At 41.0% G+C, this 18,225-nt stretch overlaps 1 protein-coding gene across 1 annotated transcript in view; it reads left to right on the top strand.

Moving 5' to 3' along the window:
• DNER (delta/notch like EGF repeat containing) overlaps positions 1–18,225 on the top strand; it is a 353,549-nt gene that overhangs the window by 216,027 nt on the left and 119,297 nt on the right. Inside the window, exon 6 of the mRNA XM_063077946.1 lies at positions 3,216–3,369. Coding sequence (XP_062934016.1) covers positions 3,216–3,369 — 154 coding nt within the window. The remainder of the gene's footprint in view (positions 1–3,215; positions 3,370–18,225) is intronic.

The raw sequence follows: 18,225 nt of genomic DNA, 5'->3' as shown, positions 1-18,225 counted from the left end.
CTATTTTACTTCCATGAAGGCTGAGTTAATTAGACCTAGATTAGTGATGTCTTGGGCAGGGGGTTAAACTTCTCAAGGTTGGTATAACAGTTTACAATTATTCAGTGGTCAAACACAGTTTTCCACAAAAAAAAAAATACTAAGAAACATAGTTTTTGGTAATAAACATTCATGATCTCTTACAAGGCAACAGTCTCGAAACTATCAAACAAACCTTTTAATGCTATAGGAAAGCTCTTTGTCCTTAGAAGATGACTGGGGAAGAAATCTAACTTTATGAACATGGTGGAAAATACACAAAAATTTAACTGAAATTTTATGGCCACGGATATATAAACATTTGTTAATCTCCTTCCTCACCCATCAAAGTTTAAGTGTTAAATCAGTGTTTTGCTTTGTGAAACACAATTGTTTCAACAGTTTCTTAAAGACTTTTTCAAGGTTTCTCCTTAAAATAAAGCAAAACAAAATGCTGGCTTCTGTTTTAGCTTTAAATTCAAAGCTAACTCGGAGATATTTGATTTGAGTCTTTTAATAATTTATTTCCATAAGCAACATATTTTCCATGGAACTCACTTGATGAATTATATGCAAAATGTGTCCCTCGAATAACTGAGTAAATTTAAATTCAATATGGAGCGTCTGGATACAAACCAAGTAAATTTAGAGGACAGCTGCCAAAACCAATGACATATAGTAGTTTATCAAGATGGAGAGGCCTGCTTTGGAATTGTATGCACTGGGCGTGCACAGCATTTGCATTTCAAAGGTAGCCACAAATCTTCGGATACACAAAACACCCCAGACATAACTCCTGCAAATATCAAACGTGTACTCTGTTGTGCATTTGAGCGAGGTCAAGACTTTCCTTAGAAGATAGTTCTAGAAAAAGGAATTTCCTATTTATAAAGATACCTTTCTAACTGTCTTTGATGCAGCTTCTCCCAGCTTCCAGCTACAAAGTCTATGCAAACACACACACACGTGGAAAAAACTTACAACACTGTGAAAACCAGATAGGTCATCAACCTATTGCTAGACTGTAGAGGGAGTTTCCATTTACCACAAAGAGGTCTGAGAGATGATAGACACAGAAGGCAGAAAATATAGCTTGAACTTAAGAAGAAAGACTATTTCCTTTTATTCCAATTGTTCTAGTTTCCAAGAAAAGAATATGTTCTTTAACTAAAGGAGACTTGATTATGCACATTACAAGGACATGTCATATTCCTTTAACAAAAACATTCAGTTAACAAAAAATAATGCACCTATGTAAAACATGGCACTTCAGTGGAGCTAAATGTCGTGTTTTATTGTCTGGCCTCTTGGTTGGTTGTCTGAAGTCGGGGGTCCACCCACTCCTTGTTCTGTTACTTGTTTTGGGGAACATCCTCTTATGGTGTGAAACATGCTCTCAGGTTCCAGGGACAGTTTTTTCTTAGAAAAGGAGTCTTTTGGGGACAAGGGGTGGGGGAGTTAGATGGAAGGCACTAGAAGTATAACTACAAATAGAAACCAGCCATATTAAAACCATTTTTCATGATGACCTAAGTGGGTTGAAGCAGTCCTAGAGAATCTAGACCCTCAATTCATATCATAATGGGTCACAGATGAAAACAGTAGATAATTCCTATAGAAGCTAAAGTGGCCTTTGATAAAATTTAACAATCGCTCCTGCATTCTACTTCCCTTTGAGGTCAAAATTATTCTGGAGGAGTTGCCAGTATAACCTTGAGAACTGAAGAAAAGAAGGTGTGACATTATCAGTATTTGCAATTGATATGGGCTTTTTTTTTTTGGTTTTATGTTATCTAGAAAACCAGAGAATCAACTGAAAACTTGATCTGTAATGAAAGCTCAGTGTGATGACTGATATCAAAACCCTAGTATTTTATTTATCAGTAATAATCCTTAGCAAGTGTGATAGGTATTATAAAAATGAGGTGAGGAAAATATCTTGTTATCAACAACTACGAATAAATCTAAACATGCAAAAGTAAATTTATCAAGAAATGGACACGAACTATAAAACTTGATTGAGAGACAAAAACATATTAAAGAGAAGAAATGGGCAACCTTTCTTCTCTAAGGAGGAAGGCAGGCCCCAGGTCATGCGTATGTGGGTACTGGGTGGAGATCCTGAGTTGACAATACCTGGAGGAGAGGGGAGAGTGTCTCTCTCTAAGGTTAGAGCAAGAGGCTGGGGCCAGGGACAGAAGGGAGCGTAAGGGGTAGCAGCTGTGGGTGGAGCTTTGGAACAGTAAAGATTGCTCCTGCTCTCCTCTTCATGAAAATCTTCTCTAATGATCTGCACTGCCTTGCATTGGCTTTGGGGCCATATCTGTGATTTTTCTCAGACAAGTCGCTATCCACGGGCTGCCATGAAGAAGGGAGTAGGAATGCCCAGTTTTATCTGGGTTTTACATCTATCTCAGAAATGAAATTTCAAATCAAATTCAGTTCTCTGTATCTGAGTTGTGGCCTTTTATTAAGATAATGTTAATATAATATGATTATGTTTTGTGATGATGAATATGCTAATTATCCTGATTTGATCATCACATATTGTACGCAAGTATTGATAGTCGACTCTGTATCCCACAAATATGTATAATCAATTATGTTTCAACAAATCAAAAACAAAAAATAAAAATAAAACCCAAATGGTGACTTGAATTATACTTTTTATTTCCCCTTGCCTCTGTGTGGCTGTACACTGAGGCTGATTTATAGAGTGATTCACCACATTCTCTCAGTGCTCTGGAAGGATGGTCGGAGTAGGACATATGATGATTTTGTTGCAAGAGCTGTCTATGCTGAAGAATTTTAGTTGGTTGGAGTGACATCTAATTTAATGGCTATAGCACAGTATATCTGATCTAGCAAAATTGTCATTTCCATGTCAGGTCAGCAAAACTTCATTTTTAGCTTAAGACAGGCTGTTCTTTTCATTGCTATTTTAGGAAGATTGAAAGTGGTTGGGATAAATACAAATAGGGAACTATAAAAATAAATGTTGGAAATTAAACTGTAAAGATACACGTACTATTTCTCTCAAAGCTGTGATTTTAACCAGATTATGACATAAGTGATATGATTAAAATTACTCAGCCTTGGTCTCATTATAAAAAGAAATTGGTGCTTTCAAACTTTTCACAGCCAAAGCATACGTCTTAGAACAATCAGATAACAGATACTGTCTTTTCATGTTTTAGGCGACTTTTTCCTGTACCTGCGAGGACCAGTACGTGGGCACTTTCTGTGAAGAATATGACGCGTGCTGGAGGAAACCCTGCCAGAACAACGCAAGCTGCATTGATGCAAACGAAAAGCAGTATGGGGGCAATTTCACCTGCATTTGCCTTGCCGGTACGGTCTCTGTAGTTAGTGGTTATTATATTTCCCTCTGGAGAAGGTACACTTACTAATTAAGGGTGGCTAAACAGCACTTTGTCCAGCTGCTGGACAAGGCGACTTCAAGACTCATTCAATTCTATCAGTGTATACTTTATATAATCGGTGAACAGAAGAAGGAAGTTCCATGGGGGTAAATGTGTCCCCTGGCTTGCTTTCTGACATTAGAACGCTTCTGTTTTAGCATTCCACCATTTTTGTTCTGGGAAAATGATATTCTTGGTCAAATAGAGACCTGGATGTTTCCAAAACAATTCCTCAAGTACGTACTGAGGGAGGCCTGGCTCTGTGCTGGGTGAGTATGTTCAGTTACTTAAGAGAAATCTAGGATGAACTCCACAAGTTGTTATGTAAAGCCACCTAATCCTCCTGCAAATGTCAGTTTCCTTTTGTTCACGTATGTTCATTAGCCCAAGTTCCTGGTGCACTGTTCTCCACAATAGGGCAAGTCTTTAGCATTCACTGATTAGTGTGGAGTATTCTTGAATGTTATATGAGACTTTGAAATCCTCGGAGCACAGAGTGACTCTGAGGAGAGTGCAGTGCACACTGTGCCTACAGACTTCCATGCTCTGGCATCATCTCAGTGACTTACTGTTCAGCCAAGGCGATAATAAACTCTTCAGGAGCGGGAATGTCATTTTACCAGTGAACATTTTGATACAGCTGTTTCAATGCAGCTTAAAAGCAAACACCAAGTTACTCCTTTTTTATTCTCAAATAATGTACAGAACTGACATCATCTTTCCTCTTTCCATCTTGTCCTGTTGCCTACTTCGGTCACTGGGTGGGACTCAGGATGAGGTAGGAGTTGGGGTGGAGGGAAGGATGGAAGGAGTGAAGTGGATGTTGGGGTGATTAAGTGCTCACTGTCAGAAACAAGCCCCAACGGCGTGATGTTTAAAAACAACATGTTTTAAAAAAATGATGATAGTACACATATTGCTCTGAAACTTGCTTTTTTCACTGCATATTTGCCAGTAGATGACAGACATCCTTCCATGTCAGTACATATGAAGCAACTGCATTCATTTTAGCAGCCACGTGGTGTGTCTCCTACATTAGTATCTGAGGTCAGACTCCCCTCCAAACATACTTATAGGACTTCCTACTTGGCGTCTCCATTAGAAGTCCCAGGCCACCTTAAGCCCAATTATTCCAAAACCAAACTCATCACGCCCCCAGCTTTACACACTTTGCCTTCCAGTGTCCCATCCATTTCAACAAGCCAGTCGTGTCATCCGAGGTGCCTCCCTGCCTCTCTCTGTCCATATTCTTTCTACATCCAAGTGGTCACCATTTTACCACCTGAAGACCTCTCAAGCCACCATGCTCTCTGCAGCCCCACTGCTACCACCCCAGCCAGCTGCCTCTGCTTTGCTGGTGCTCCTCAGACAGCCTCCCAGTGTTCCTCCAACCGCTCTTGACCCTGCTGCACACTGAGACCAGAGTGATCGTGCCAAAACAAGCACTGGCTTTCATCACTTCCGTGTCCCTGTGCCCTCCATGCTCTGTACGGCTGCAGGTGATCATCTTCCAAGGAAAATTTGACTTGGTTGCTTTCCTGCTTAGGCCCCTTCTTCTCTTTACTCTTTGGACGAAGACCAAACTCCTCAACCTCATTCTCCTCTGCAAGTGTCTTTCGCCTGCCTTTCCAGCCCCGTCTCACCCCCATGTCTCCCTTGCTCTGGATTCTGGCCACCTTGGCCTTTCAACTCCCTGACAGCCCGATCTTCCCTCTGCCACAGGGTCCACCCTCTCTTCCTCGTGCCTGAGCAACCTTTCCTCCCTGTCTCCTTTTTGCCTGGTTAATTAACCCAAAACCTCTGTTTTAGATCTCTGTCAAGTGTCCCTTTTCCTGGGGAAGTTTTGGCTAAATGCTTTAAGATAAGTTTCCCTTTATTTTTCCCTTTTATAGCCCCATGTTCCTTTCCTTCCCAGCCGGTATCTGTTTTCAGTATACATTTACGTGTATCATTCTTTGATTACTGCCTGTTTTCCCTACCAGAATCAAGCCCCACAAAACTGGGGCCTGAATCAATTTCGTTCATTATTGCATTCCACAGTATCTGACAAATTGTGGATGTCTTGATGAGATGAATTAATGAAAGATCATAAATGTAGGTTAATATTTTAAACCATTCTTCTGTTGATGGATCTGTAAGATGTTTGCAATTTCCCATTTATAAGTACTGCTAGAACAAATGAATATCCTTCTACAAATAGTCTCAACTAGAGCTGGAAGGTGGAGGTTTTCACAAAATAATTTCAGTTTGTTATATTACTCAGGCCCGCTCTCAAAGGGGATTTTCCATTGTTTTAAAGGATCTCATCTGCACATAATTGGAATGATTATAATCCTTGGTTTTTCTCATCTTGGCCATGCATAGCTTGTTTTTACATATTTATTAAGCACCAGTGAGGCCACTACCAGAAGAGAAGTTATATCTGATAACTAACCATACAGTCTCCTCATTAGTCCATTTCTTTACCTCCTTTTCCCATCCAGAGGTTATTATCACCCTGAATCTTGAGTTGATCAATCCTTTGCTTTCCTTTTTTATGGTTTTAATATTTACATGTTTTTGTAGAAGCATTTATTTGTTGTCAAATTTATAAAATGGTATCATGCATGAATCCTGTTATGGTATTATGCCTGCAATTCTCTGGTACTTACTTTTTTCACTTAATACCATATCACTAAGGCACATACATATTATTGGAGTTTATTCCTCTGACTGCTATATAAAATTTCATTCATTTATTCTCCTATGGACAGGGACTGATATGCATTCTTGTATATGTCTTCTGTTGTATATATGCTAGAGGTTGTTTTAGGTATATACCTAGAAGTGAAATTGCTGGAACATGAGATATGTGATTAACCTATTATAGGAGGTCATGCCAAACTATTTTTCAAATTGGTTGCACTAATATGTTTTGGATATTAACTGCTTATCACACATATGGTTTGCAAATATTTTCTCTCATTCTCTCATTTCTCTCATATAGGATATTTCTTCACTCTTTTGGTTGTTTCCTTTGCTTTGCAGAAGCTTGTTAGTTTAAGATAGTCCCATTTGCCTATTTTTGCTTCTGTTGTCTATGCTTTTGGAGTTATATTCATAAAAATCATTGCAAAGATCAATATGATGGGGTTTTTTTAAGTAGTTTTATAGCTTCAAGTTTTACATTCAAGTCTTTAATCCATTTTGAGTTGATTTTTGTATATGGTGTGAGATAAGGGTCTAATTTCATTCTTCTGCTTATGAATGTTCATTTTTCCCAACACAATTATTTGAAGAGACTATTCTTTCCCCATTGTGTATTCTTGACATCATTATCAAAAATCAATTGATCAAAAATGTGTGGATTAATTTCTAAGCTCTCTATTGTGTTCCATTGGGCTATGTGTCTGTTTTTATGCTGTTTTGAGTACTATAGCTTTACAGTATATTTTGAAATCAGGTAGTGTGATGCCCCCAACTTTTTTTTTTCTTTAAGTTGCTTTGGCTATTCAGGGTCTTTCAACTTTTCATTGTTGAAAATGATGTTAACTCTGGGCTTGTCATGTATGGCCTTTATTGTGTTGAGGTATATTCTCTCTATACTTAATTTGTTAAGCGCTTTAATCATGAAAGGATGTTGAATTTTGTCAAATACTTTCTTTGTGTGCATTAAAATGAGCGTATGGTTTTTTGTTATTCATTCTGTTAAGGTGGTGTATCATATTTATTAATTTGCATGTTAAACCATTCTTGCATCCCATGGATGAGTCCCATTTGATCGTTGTGAATGATCCTTTTAGTTGCTGTTGAATTTGTTTTTGCTAGTATTTTGTTGAGAATTTTAGTGTCTATGTTCATCAGGGATATTGTTCTATACTTTTCTTTTCTTATAGTATCCTTATCTGGCTTTGGTATTAGGGTAACGATGGCCTCATAAAATGAATTTGGAAGTTTTCTCTCCTCTTCAAGTTTTTGGAAGAGTTTTATCTTAAAGTCTATTTTATCTGATATAAATATAGCTATCTCTGCTCTCTTTTGGCTTCCATTCACATGGGATATTTTTTCTATTCCTTTACTTTTTTATCTACGTGTGTTCTTAAAGAGGGAGTGGGTTTAAAGTAGGCATCATACACACACACACACACACACACACACACACACACACACACACACACACACACACATTATCCATTAAGCCATTCTATGTCTTTTGATTGAAAAATTAATCCATGTATATTCAAGGTAATTATTGACAGGTGAGGACTTATCACTGCCATTTCATTAATTACTTCTTCTTCAGTTTTCATTTTGATTTGTAATATAATTGCTTGTAAACAGGAGATGATTTAACTTGTGAAACATCAATAAAGTTATATATATCTCTGTACAATATGAAATGAATTACAGAGTTTGATCACTAAAATTTGTATTTTGGTGGAATATTTTATCAAGTGTGATTGATATTTTTCTTGAAACTTTCTTATAATACTTTCAAAGTTAAAGGTATCATCATGAGCATCAAATACTCCAGGAGAATCGAAGAGGAGGTTATTGAATTTGGTAACAAGGTTTTTTCAAGCCACTGGTGGTCTTCCCTTACAATGACCTGACATAGGCTATATAAGAAACATTGAAGTCTCTTTAAAAAACCATAAAAGCAAGGGAGGGTAGCTAGAAGTTACTGAACACTCTGAAGTATGAGACAGTTTTTGAGCTGTCACATCCCTTGGTTTTTATGTGGCTGAGAAGTTATTAACTCCTCTGCCCCACTGAATGATACTGGTTGGCAGTAATGAGCTGAACAATATGTAAGCAGGATGTGAGAATGAATGAGCAACAAATATGTGCTGCTTTAAAGATAAGTTTAGTGGCAGAATTAATATGAGGAACAGAATCAGAGAAAGTTCTCTGCGATGGTCAGTTTTATCTGTCAACTTCACTGGGTCACAGGGTGCCCAGTCATTTGGTCAACCATCATTATTCTGTCTGTGTTCCGTGAGGGTGTTTCTAGATAAGATTAACATTTGAATTGGTGTGCTACTTAAAGATTGCCCTCCCTAGTGTGGGTTGGCCTCAACTGAAGACCTGACTAGAACAAAAAGGCTGAGTAAGAGGGAACTCTTCCTTCCTGATTGCCTTGAGCTGCGATATTAGTCTTCTCTTCATTTTCAACTTCAACTGAAACTTTGGCTCTTCTTGGGTCTCAAGCCTGCTGACTTTCAGGCTTGAACTTATAATATTAGCTCTACTGGTTCTCAGGTCTTTGGACTCAGAGTGGAGCTGCACCATCAGCTTTCCTGTGTCTCCAGCCTGCCAAATGCACATGTTGGGACTTCCCAGCCTCCTTAATCACATGAAACAATTCCTTATAATAAATGCGTGTATATACAAATTGTATATATATATACATATATATATTTATGTATGTATATGTGGTTGTGTTTCTTTGGAGAACTCTGACTAATACAGATTTTGGTACCAAGAAGTGGGGTGCTGCTGTAACAAATACCTAAACATGTGTAAGTGTCTTTGGAATGGGACAGTGTGTAGAGGATGGAAAAGTTTTGAGTTCTATGTTGGAAGTATAAATGTTAAGGTTGATTCTGGTGAGGCTTAGATGGAAATGGGGAACATGTTATTGGAAACTGGAGGAAAGACAATCCTCGTTGCAAAGTGGCAAAACACTTGGCTGAACTGTGTTCTAGTATTTTGTGGAAGGTCAAATTTGTGAGTGATGAAATTGGATACTTATCTGAAGAGATTTTTAAGCAAAGTGTTGAAGGCCTGGATCCCCTTGACTTCTTAGAGTAAAATGTGAAAGGAGAGAGATGAATTGAAAAATAAACTAAGAAACAAGGAATCAGAACTTGAAGATTTGGAAAATTCCTAGCCTATTCGTATTTCAAAAAATGAGAGATTGTTCTGAAGAGAATTCTAAGGGTGTGGCTAAACAACCATTTGATAAAGAAGGTCATGGATATGTTTCATGGATTTAATCAGCCATCTCAGCAGAAGCCAGGAATAGAGATGGGATTATACCAGCAAACACTGCCAGTTTGAACTAAAGAGGATAGAGAAAATGAGACGGAATGAAGGAAGGCTGTCAGACTGCTTGGGTTCTACAGAACTGAATCATAGAGCTATGCAGCTGTGAATAATCCCATCTGTATTCCAGACCCAGGGCAAAGCTGTTTCTTCCTTGGTTTCAAATGGTGGAGCAGCCTGTCAGGTTTCAGTGGGCCAGGATGGCCCTGTCCAGTGTCCCAGGGACAGAGCTGCCCTGCACAGCTGTGGGGGTGACACTGCCACCCCAGTGGGCATGGAGAGCAGAGTATTTCTGTTGTTTAAATTATCCAGGCTATGGTATTTTGTTATGGAAGCATGAGCTGATTAATATAGTCTTTTTTATTCTTTAAAATTATAGCATATTGTTTAAGAGCACAGACTCAGAAGTCAGAACACACAGATTATAATCATAAGACCCATACAAATAGACTTTAAATGTGGGCCAGATGGGCCGAGCCCGTGGCGCACTCGGGAGAGTGCGGCGCTGGGAGCGCAGCGATGCTCCCGCCGTGGGTTCGGATCCTATATAGGAATGGCCGGTGCACTCGCTGGCTGAGTGCCGGTCATGCAAAAGACAAAAAAAAAAAAAAAAATGTGGGCTAGTTTCTGTATTTGTTTCCCATGGAGCCACAGTGTCAAACTATTTGGTTCAGAACAAGGTTCCTGGAAGCCCTACTGATTGTCTGAAGTTACATGAGCCCTACATGCCAGAGTCAGGTTACAAACCTGGTACTATCTGCCCTGGAATTTAGACCTTTTCCTGTCCCACTTGACCACAGCTCTTGACCCGGCAGTCTAAATCCTACTTCTACCTTTACTATTTTCTTCTGGGCTCCTCAGACAAGTTACCCAACCTCTCTGGGCCCACTTCTTCATCTCTGCAAGGAGATCAGGACAGTCCTAATCACAGATGGTTATGAGTGTTGAGCAAGAATGCACGCTGCATGGATGTGAGCCTGGCACGCAGCAGGTACTGAGTAAAGGTCTGCTGAATGCAGCAAAGAGTGGATAGGATGAGATAAAATTCTATGTGTGTCATCCAGGAGTATGGTAGGGGCTCAATTTCCTTGCTTCTCCTCCTTCTGCCCTCTCTCTCTGGGCTTCTATCTGGGGCACATGTTGTGTTGTTTTTCTTCCACATTAGATTGTGGCTGGCTTAAGGGCAGCGACTGTTTTATAATATCACTCTTTATTTTTCCATCCTGTTGTGCCCAGCCTTGTGCCTTGCACATAGTAGACACGTAATGCACAATTAAGTTGAAATTTAACTGCTTGAATCAGGATTTATTTTATAAAAGCCCTCTAACTTCAAGAATATAATTTTTCCTCAAAGGAGCTAATTCTTTCTCTGAAAAGAATAGCTGTGATACACGTTCAGAACTACCACTGCCAAAATATTGTTAGCATTATGTGAAGCATTTTTCTACTTCAAAGCACTACATTATTCTGACTAATTGGTGATTTCAGCCTGTTTTTAAAAACTCGTCATTTCTGAGACAAGGGAGCATTGCATGTGTTCCCATCCCAGCTTTGCTCTTCTAAACACTGACTGTTTGAGTAAGCGTCAGTGCCTTTGAGTGGCTGATTTGCAATGGGTCATCTCTCCCTGGAAACAAATCCTGATTAGAATTCATCGTGAATCCTCACACCGAGCCTTCTTCAACTCAGGAAGTGAGTGTATTAGTAGAACATGAATGCGGTTTTTAAAAAGGGGGTTAGTACTGAGTTTCAGACTGGAGGAAAGCTCAGAACTGGCCTCTATATGTGAAGTGTGGAAGCAGTGTTGACTCTGAGAGGCTGAGGACTTGACCTGGGTCACACAGATCATGGGAGAAACTGGAATTCAGGCTCCTTCACTTTTTGAGTCAAAGAGTGTGCTTTACTGCAACATATTGATGGTTTGTGAATATTCCATGAGTTTTAGATTAGAGTGGAAGGTGTGGATATTTCTGATGGGTGGTGAATATATTACCCCCAATGTCATTCATCCTCTGTAGGGACCAGAGATAGCACCAGTTGGGGCTGGAGGGAAAAAACAAAAATTATAACATGGCATGTTGGAGTTTCGACCTAGCCTCTTCTACTTACTGGTTATCTGACTTCGTGTGATCCTCTAACCTATCCTAAACCCTTTTGGGTTTTCTCATCTTCAAAACAAAGGGTTATCATAAGGATCATTCATTCATTCAGCAATTATTCATTAAATGTCTGCTATATGCCAGGCATTTTCTGGGTACTGAGAATACAACTGTGAACAAATCCAAGCCCTGTGCTGACAGAGGTCATGTTTTAGTTTGGGAGGTGAATAACAATGTGTGTATGTGTATGTTCTTTGGTGTGTATAAATGAGTGCATGTACGTGTATGTTTGCACATATGTGTATTGTGTGTGTGTGTGTGTGTGTGTGTGTGTGTGTGTGTGTGTGTAGTCAAGAGAAAGGATCAGATAGTGATAGGTGCTATGAAGAAAACATAAAACAGGATAAAGAGATAAAGAGGAATGGGAGGAGGATTGAAGATAGTGTGGCTAGGTAAAGCCTCTTATCTTAGAAGGTGAAATATTTGTGAGGAGACCCAAATAAAATGTGCTGTGAACAACCTGAATAGCCGGGGGAAAGGGATTCCAGGCAGCAGGAATAGTACCTGTTCTATGGTCTGAATGTTTGTGTTTCCCTTCAACTCATATGTTGAAAGCTCATCACCAAAATGATGGTATTAGAAGAGGCAGGGCTTTGAGAAGTGATTAGGTCATGAGAGCTGTCCATTGTGAATGGGATTAGTGCACTTAAAAGAGGCCGCAGAGAGCTGCCTACTCTTTCTACCATCTGAGGACACATAGGAATTGGTATCTATGGAATGGGCCCTCACCAAATGCTGAATCTGCCAGTGCATTGATCTTGGACTTCCCAGCCTCCAGAACTGTGAGCAATAAATTTCTGTTGTTTAGGAGTTACCCAGTGTAAGGTATTTTGTTCTAGCAGCCTGAAGGGACTAAGATGACATGCACAGGCATGCCTAAGAGAACCAGGGATGAGACGTGGAGCGGGGAAGGAGCTGGGCCAGGCCATGTAGCAAGGACAGGGATCTCATCCTGAGAGTGACAGGAAGACATTGAGGGTGCAAATGGGGCTGGGCTGTTTGATTTCTCTCTTAAAAGAGTCACTCTGGAACCTGAGAAAGAATAAACATAGGGATGGCAAATTGGGAAACCAGTTAGGAGGCTATTTACTATCCAGGCAAGGGGTAACGACAGCCTGACCACAGGGGTCCCGGAAGTAGTGAGAAGACTTGGATTTGAAGGTAGAGCTGATAGCACTTACTGGTAAGTAGGATGCGAGGTGTGAATGGAAGTGGGGGTGACTCTAAGGTTTTTTCTTTTTTAAATAATAGCTTTATTGAGATACAATTCACATGTTATTGAAGTGTACAATTCAATGTTTTAAAATATCTTCGCAGAGTTGCACAATCATACCGCAGTCAATTTTAGAACATTTTGTCATCTCCAAAAAACATCCCTAGCTCTCGCCCCTGATCCTGCCATCCTCCCTGCCCCCAGCCCTGGGCAACCACTGATCTACTTTCTGTCTCTATGGGCTTGCCTATTCCGGACATTTCATAGAGTTCAGTGATATGGTATGTAGGTTTTTGTGACTGCCTTCCTTTACTTAGCATAATGTTTTCAAGGTGCATCCATGTTGCAACATGTGTCAGTCCTGCATTCCTTTTAATGCCTTAATAGTATTTCATTGTATGGATACCCAATGCATTGTTTATCTACTCATCTGCTGATGGACTTTGGACTATTTCTACCTCTTGGCTGCTATGAATGATGTTGCTAAGAACCTCACCCTTGGTGTGCTCTTCCTTCAACCCTCCTCTGGGATCTTGGGCTTCCAAGCTTGTCTGTCTCCCTCTCTCTGCTGTATTCCGTGTGCCTCCCTGCCTCTCTCCTGGCTTCTTGTCTGCAAAGACTCACCAGTCTTCTCCATCTTAAAACCAGTCCCTCAAGCCAGCAAGAATTTAGCAAGTTTTTGCTGCTGCTTCCATGTGCTCGTCTTCTCTTCCTCCTCCTCCTCCTTTGTGTCCTTTTCAAAACTCTTTCTCCTCCTCTCTCTTTCCCTTCGTCATTAGCACCATGCATTGGTCTATGTCCACTTCACAGTTTTCTGCACATTCACTCACACTGCTTTCCTCTTTATATCATGACACCGCTACTCCAGGGTCACTGGTGGCATCCTTCTGGCTAATTTCCAGGGCTCTTTCCTGGACCTCCTCCTGCTGATGTTGGCCATCTCTTCAGAAGCATTTCTCGCCTGGATTACAGAAGATTGCACTGTGTCTGTTCTCCTGAGACCTCTCCAGCCCTCTCCGCCCTCCCCTCCTTCTTCAGCTGCTTTCCTCTGCCTTTGATAGCAGTCACTCACTCTGCACTGTCACCTCTAAGCGGGTGGCTTCCAGACCCTCCTTCCAGCCTGGCCTTTTCACCATAGTTCCAGCACATTTATTAGACTTGGCATTGATGCATCTGCTAAAACCTCCTCCCCAGATGCAAATCCAGGCTGCAGCGTGCTCTGCCTTCCACGTGTGCGCACAGGCCTGGCTTTCTGCATCTCCAGTTTCTATCAATGGTGCTGTCGTTGCCCTCTTCACTTGGGCTGGGAGCTCAGCCGTTATGGTTGACACCTTCATCTCATTTGTCTTTGGATTGTCACCAAGTTTGCTTTACTTATGATGACTCCCCATCTTCCCTTGCTCTTCCTTTTCTGTTGCTGGTGCCCTGATCCCAGCTGTTGACATCTGCTGCCTAGATAATTGCCATGAGCTCTGTCCTCTCACAACTGCCAGGGGAAGCCCAAGCCTGGGCTGGCTGGAAAGCCAAGCTAGGCTGAGAAGTCAGATTGCAGAGTGCAGAGCCTGCTCCCACTACTCACTTTTTGTGGGGCTTGGGGGAAATTATTTCATCTCACTGGGTCTCAGCTGGCTATCTGTAAATTGGGGGTGGGTGATGGTATTTAATGGGCCACAATCCAACAGTTGTGAAGATTAAATCAGATGATATGTATGGTGTGCTCAGAGAGCCACCGGGCACATAGTAAGCACTCAGCAAATGTCAGCTACTGTTATTGTTGTTGTTAGTGTCAAGCCAATAGTTTGAAACCATGCACAGGGCCCCACCACTACCTTTTTGGTTACAGATTTGGTTTAAGCTCTTTCTGTGGTCTCCTGCTCTGGTGAGCCAGTGTGGACCATCTGCAACCATCCCTTTTTCCTCTGCTAAAACCACAGGAGAGCTGGGCCTGAGTGGGCCACTCCCTGCCCACTGTCCCTGGCTTCAGGGATGGCCTTGCTTGGCCTTCACTGTCTTTGCAAATGAGCTTCATGGAAAAGACAGAAAGGAAACAGGAACGGTAAAGAGCGTGGGGTCTGGAGTCTGCAGTCCTGGGTTAAAGTCCAGGCTGAGTCACTCACCAAATCTGCTTAGCTGCTCTGAGCCCAGGTTTTCTTACTGGTGAAATGAAAGAATAGTATTGGCCTTGTAAGAGTAAGAGAGAACACACACTCAAGAACACACACACACACGTATACATAACACACATATACACACACAAATACATGCACACTCATACACATAATACACACACGCACACAGACACACAACGTAAACATACATGCACACATGCTCATATATACACGTGAGCGCACATCCACACACACACACACGTACATATACTCTGGCACAGAATAAGCAAGCCACAGAAGCTTCTTCTTTGTGACCTGTCAACACTAATAAGAGGAAGAAGGATGGAAAGATGGGCTCCTCCTCCTCCTCCCGTCTCCAGAGGCGCTGCCCACCCCCCAACCCACGCCTGCTCTTGACAGCCCCTTTGGGACTCCCTCGTGTTGTCCAGGCCGGAGCACCTGCTCCCAGGGAGAAGGGAGGACAGACTTAAGCTCTCCCTCAAATGGAAGTGAACGAGAGCAGGAAGTGGCCAGTCTATGTCGTGAGCACATCCACACTCTGCAGAAACATTCAAAGACTCTGTGCTTGTGACCCCCGACTCCTCCTCGTGTGGGTTGGGGCCTGTCATGGCTGGGACACTGTCCAGCTGTATTCTCCAGCAGTTCATTCAGTCCACTGAGTGAGCCTGATTTGGTGCCATATTTCTGGTTTTCTCTCCATACGCTGATTGTTTTGTAGGAACATGTCTTATTTCCTCCTCTTCAGGAAGCTGAAGGCAGGAGCTGTCTCTAAACTTCTTTTAGGTTCCCCAAATGGGAATTTTCACTCACAAAAAATGATTTCTGAAAGAGTGAACGAATACCTCCTCTACAGTTTGATTTATTACACAAACTTAAAATTCAACAATAAATATCTTTTAAGTCAATCCCCTAACTTGTCTGTCCCATGGCATAAATTCTTAATTATTTTAATGTTTTCTCCCTTTTGATTTAAATTTCTCAGGGGGAGTCATTAGCACATACTTTATGAAAAGAACATTATTGAAATCTGTTTTCCTTTGTAATCACCAGATCAAAAGATATAGGTGTTATGTGTAAGTCTGGTCTATAAATATTGCAGTTTCTTATTTGGGAGCTAGGGAGATGGAACGAGGGAGACTATTTTTAAAAATAGTAAAGCATGATGCTTATGTCATCATTAGTTTACTACATGTAATAAGTACCTGTAGTGTCTGTGGCTCTGTGCTAGGAGTTGGGACAAAAATAATCAATACCTGCCCTTAAAGAATAGGGATGTAGATCTGGAAAGAACACAATGACAGTTGCAATAATTGAGGCTAAGGGCTCCCACTCATGGAAAGAAAAACCGTGTTGACAGTGCGATCACTAAAGGCTTTTCAAAGTGATAATATTTGACTTTCACCCATTAGCCTCAGAGGCTTTTCTTCTGTAATTTGCATTACATGTATAATTCTTAAATGAATAATATTACTGTTTGAGATTAAAAGACTGCTTGCTGCTAGTTTTCCAGACAGTGGTTCTTAAACTTGAGCATGTACCTTGTATCAGAACCACGTGTAGGGCTTCTTAAACATCAGATTGTGGGGCCCCACCCCCAGAGTCTCTGCTTCAGTAGGTCTGGGATGAAGCTGGTCAATTTGCACTTGTGGCAAGTTCCTGGGAGATGCTGATGCTGCTGGTCTGAGGACCACACTTCGGGAACTAGTGCTCTAAATTGCCTGTTCAAACCTGAGAGATCCAACAGTTTTGGAATACTGTTTTGCAGTTTTAAAATCCACACATTTTTCATTTCATCAAAAAATATTGAGCCATCTAGGCTGTGCTGGGCATGGTACGAGCTATCGTGGATTCAAGGGTGCACACGATAGAAATGGCGCTGCTGCTTGGAGTTATCTCGTTCGGTTGTTTCAACCGTCCTGGGAGCCAGCTATCATTGTCCTCATGTCACCCACGAGGGGAATGAAGGTCAGAGCCAATCCCTTGATGAAAGCGCTCTGCAGATCATTGCATTACCATCCCAGACCTTTGACTCTCAGTCCATGTCCTTTCCACTATGCCTTATGCCTATTTACTTATTGTCACATGTGGTTACTTTTCTTTTCTAACCTTGAGATTACTTTTTCTAGTTCTGCTGAATGTCGGCTTTCTCCTATGCTTCTCTTTTTATTGCATATTCCTATTTTAATTCTAGTTTACTGATTGCCTTTCATAGATGGGCCTCATATACCTTCCTTTCTTTGCCTTTGGTTTTTAAATTATGTTCGCATTTGTCCAGATGTGTTTGTTTTCCTCCTGCCAGTGAATCTTACTAGTTTTTTTTTCTGTGAAATAATTTCTGCCTTCCAGCTTTGAAATTGGATGCCTCTGACACTGAATGTCCTGATGGGACACAGGTTTCTGCTATTTATCTCTTGCTTCAGTGTGCTAATATTAGGCTCTCCATCTCAGCAGCAGCGGCTGGGGCCCTGCTCAGATCCCCCAGGGCTGAAAGCCGAGACTGGTGGGTTCTCTTGGTAGCATCAAGCTTTCAGTCCAAATCCAGCAGCTTCACCTCACCCCACAAGCCACACTACTAAAAGACCAGAAGTGTTAAAAATAGCCCTCTCCACAGTTCCCACCTTGGAAGCTTTCAGGACAGCTCTTCAAAGAAACAATTAGATTCTACCTCACAGAGCCAAAGCAACACAAAGGCATGTTTTTTATTTCAGTGGGGAATCATGAAGTAAACATCTCACACAAAAGTGATTGTGCAGGGAAGGAGGACATTTTAAAAAACACAGCGGATCAATTGCTTTTTTAAAAATAGTCTGACTCATTTAGCAACTTTGCTTCCACCTCATGTAATTTGCCATTGACCTCCGGAAGCTTTTCTTTCATTTGAAGGCCACGGGCAGTATTGATAATGATAGCTGAGTGAGTGCAGGGATGGAAGGACTTTTTTGTTATGTTGCTGGAAATCAAAAAATACCGCTTGGATCTTTAGTTTTCTCCAAGTATTCTGACATTCACAGGGAAACTTAGCCATTCCTCTCTCCCCGTACATGAATACATTTTAAATTATATTTTTTACTTATATACAAAATAGAATAAAATCAAATGCTCTGTCTATATTAGACCAAATGTAGTCTGTTAAAGTCTACCTAATGGATTTATATAGTTAGATTCACTTCCTTAGAGGTGTCAGGTCATCTTCTACCTTTTGTCCTTTTCATCAATTTACTCTCTAGCAGGCTTCTCTTACTGTCTCACATACTTTA

This window comes from Cynocephalus volans, chromosome 1 (genome assembly GCF_027409185.1).
Source record: "Cynocephalus volans isolate mCynVol1 chromosome 1, mCynVol1.pri, whole genome shotgun sequence".
Lineage (NCBI taxonomy): Eukaryota > Metazoa > Chordata > Mammalia > Dermoptera > Cynocephalidae > Cynocephalus > Cynocephalus volans.
Note: the sequence above shows the minus strand (reverse complement) of the source record. Positions and strands in the feature narration are given on the sequence as shown.